General features: G+C 35.9%; 1 protein-coding gene across 1 annotated transcript; it reads left to right on the forward strand.

Annotated features, from left to right (window-relative positions):
• The first annotated feature begins 1,076 nt into the window (after window positions 1-1,076).
• Window positions 1,077-2,654, forward strand: LOC133877082 (chitinase 2-like). The gene has a single exon (XM_062315317.1). The coding sequence runs from the start codon at window positions 1,109-1,111 to the stop codon at window positions 2,030-2,032; it is 924 nt and encodes a 307-aa protein (XP_062171301.1). The 5' UTR covers window positions 1,077-1,108; the 3' UTR covers window positions 2,033-2,654.
• The last annotated feature ends 1,143 nt before the right edge of the window (window positions 2,655-3,797 follow it).

Below are 3,797 nucleotides of genomic sequence, written 5' to 3' on the forward strand. Positions count from 1 at the left end.
AGTTTCATTTCTTGGAATTCTATACATTGATGTCACCTTTTAGAATTCCATAACATTCATGTAATACATTGATGTAGCATTTCAATTCATGCATTACCTTTTCATATTTCTTAACCTCCCATAATGATTCCATGTCTATTAAAGGGAGTGCTGAGGTGTATGTAGAGATACACAAATATAGAGAAGAATCATACATAGTTCCTGAAGAACTAGTTTCATATTTACAATCTCTTTATCTTGTCTTGTTATTTTTTTTGATTTTACAACAAAGCTTTGATTTATCTTACTCTATCAAGTATCCAAAGTTACCTTTTTAATCAGCATTCCCATTGAATTAATACATTTATTGCCATCCACGATGAAGTTTATTTATTCTATTTGCTTTAAATTTCTTTTCGTAACTTATAAAGCCATTTTTTTTTTTGATTTTTCTTTATTGTAAAAATGGGAGCTTCTCAGTAGTCACTTTCATATATAATTAATATGTTGTCTCTTGGTAATTGAATAGTATTATGTTTGAATTCCTTGTCTTTTCGAATCATTCATTTTCTAAAAACCTTTTTCATGGATGTTTCGATATAACATTTAATGACTAGCTAATCATCCATTTCACCACTATACTTGACAATTCAGGGGCTACCTTAAAAGCGGTTTATAGTTTGTAAACTTTTTTATATTTATCCCTTATATAAAATACGCCAACTCAATGAAAATGTATTAAAAATAGGCATTTATGTTAATCTAAAGGAATATGTTGTGATATGAGACGCCCAACTATGACGAGTATTAAAAGTCCACAAAAGAGATAGACTGTTCAAATAAAAAAATTCATTACAAAACAAAATTTTTTCATACTTTATATCACATCGGTCACTTCTTATTACTATTCAAACAAAAATTTTACAACACAACCATTTTCCAAACGGGGCGATCATGTCCCTATTACAATTAATAACAACGGCAACGGCACAAAAGAAGTATTCTTAATTTTTCTTAATTTCCTCGTGGTCCTCACCTCCATTATGAATTTTTTTCCTGGGCCCTAACCTCCATTATATAAATAAAAGCATGTTAAAGCATCCATTTCACTCCAACATACTCAGTTACAATGGAACTGTCAAAGATCTTCATTACCCTTCTCCTTATTGAAGCTCTATTCATCTCGATCTCCCACGTACAAGTCCAGGCAGCCCCCACAAACTCAAACCTCTTCAGAGAATACATAGGTGCTAAATTCAAGAACGTTAAATTTACTGATGTTCCCATAAACCAAAATGTTGAATTCCACTTCATTCTCTCCTTTGCTATAGACTATGACACCTCAGGCTCCCCTTCTCCTACCAATGGAAAATTCAACATCTTCTGGGACTCTCATAATCTCAGCCCCTCTCACGTGTCATCCATCAAGAACACCCACTCAAACGTGAAGGTGGCCTTGAGCTTAGGAGGGGATACTGTGGGGAATGCCTTTGCTTTCTTCAGCCCCTCCTCAGTGGATTCATGGGTTTCTAATGCTGTTTCTTCACTCACAAGGATCATAAAGCAGTTCCATTTGGATGGGATTGATATTGACTACGAGCACTTTAAGGGTGATCCCAACACCTTTGCAGAGTGCATCGGACGGCTCATAACAACTCTGAAACAAAATAAGGTAATCTCATTCGCTTCCATAGCTCCATTAGATGATGATCAAGTTCAGAGCCATTACTTGGCCCTTTGGTGGAAATATGGGGACCAAATAGAGTATGTAAATTTCCAGTTTTATGCGTATCATAAGGGAACCTCTGTATCTCAATTCATAAACTTCTTCAACACCCAAAGCTCCAATTACAATGGTGGTAAGGTGTTAGCAAGCTTTATTACCGTTGGAAGCGGTGGATTGTCACCTGAAAATGGATTCTTTACTGCCTGCAATAGTCTCAAGAATCAGCAAAAACTTCATGGTATCTTTGTTTGGTCCGCTGATGACTCCAAGGCAAATGGTTTCCGCTACGAGAAGCAATCACAAGCACTTTTAGCAGCTCCCCGCTAGTATTTACTTCAAATTACAACTTCTGTAACTTAAAAATTAGGGGTAATTACTTTTTCCCCCATCAACTACCAGCTATTGTCAACATGCCCCCATGAACTGACACTTCAACCAAAAGAGAGCATCCAACTACCAACTTTACACACTTTGCCCCATTCCGTCAAGGAATTCCGTTAACTTGGACGGAATATTTCATTTTTGGGCGTTAATTTTGGTTTAAAGACCAAAATGCCCTCCAACAGTAATTAATAAAAAAAAATTAAAATTAATATGTTTAAAAAAGTTGAGGGCATTTATGTCTTTTTACGAATTAAACTGATGGAAGGGGGCAAAGTGTGTAAAGTTGGTAGTTGGATGCTCTCTTTTGGTCGAGGTGTCAGTTCATGAGGGCATATTGACAATGACTGGTAGTTGATGGGAAAAAAGGTAATTACCCTTAAAAATTAGATTCCTGTTTCATGTCCTACAGTAGTATGTTGTTTTCTAGTATATATATGTAAATTCAAATTACAACTTCTGTAACTTATGAATTAGATTCATGTTTCATGTACTACAGTAGTATGTTGTTTATATATATATATATATATTATTTCATGTTCCTGTTATGGCATAGATTTTCCACATATATGGGATCTTGCAGGAATCTAGGTGGATATTGTTCTGATCTATTAATTGTTAAACTTTTGCTAAAAGAGAAAAGAATCTGGTATGACCAATTAATCGTGTGATTTTGTGTCAAGAATGATGACTTCATTTTCTTATATTAAAATTAACGCACTACCAAAAAAAAAAAAAAGACTATACCATAGTTTTTACGGTTAAACGGCACTAAATGTAACGACCCATCCTCAATGACACAATATTGTCCGCTTTTGGCTCCCCAAACCAGACTTCCCAAGAAGTCACCCATCCTGGGATTGACCTCGTAGAAACACGCTTAACTGCGGAATTCTGATAAGTTCATGACCATCACGGCTTTAAAACGCGTTGTGTCATAAAGGGTGCATTTATACATATAAGCACATCCTCATTCTCAGGCGATGTGGGACGTCATAATCACCCCCTCTTTGGACCCAGGGTCCCTGCTGGCGTCCCTCATTGGGCTTGTGCACGCTCCCACCATCTTAGGCTGGGCAATGGCTCTGATACCATTTGTAACGACTCACCCCCAATGACACAATATTGTCCGCTTTTGGCTCCCCAAACCAGACTTCCCAGGAGGTCACCCATCCTGGGATTGACTTCACAGAAGCACGCTTAACTGCGGAGTTCTGATAGGTTCATGACCATCACGGCTTTAAAACGCGTTGTATCATAAAGGGTGCATTTATACATATAAGCACATCCTCATTCCCAAGCGATGTGTGATGTCACACTAAACCATAATTTTTTCGCCGTTTACTATGCAAACGGCATAAATTCATGCCTTTTTTATTATAAGCGACACAAATTACAAAATTTGTGTCGATTAATATCAAAACGGCATAAATTGCTATCGTTTGCATAGTAAACAATGTATATTTAATGCCGCTTACTGTTCAAGTGCCATAAATCTTATGCCGTTTATTTACAAGCGGCACAAATTATAAAATTGTGCCGTGTAATATACAAACAGCATAATTAATCTGAAATATGTATAGATGTCAATATATGTGTTATGGAGCATTCATGTATGTATATTTTATAGATGTCAATATATCATCATTTTCATCTTTAATTAATATATGCAATTGGTTTATGGGTACTTGGTTGTTTTTATTAAAAGTGT

Source organism: Alnus glutinosa, chromosome 9 (genome assembly GCF_958979055.1).
Source record: "Alnus glutinosa chromosome 9, dhAlnGlut1.1, whole genome shotgun sequence".
Taxonomy (NCBI): domain Eukaryota; kingdom Viridiplantae; phylum Streptophyta; class Magnoliopsida; order Fagales; family Betulaceae; genus Alnus; species Alnus glutinosa.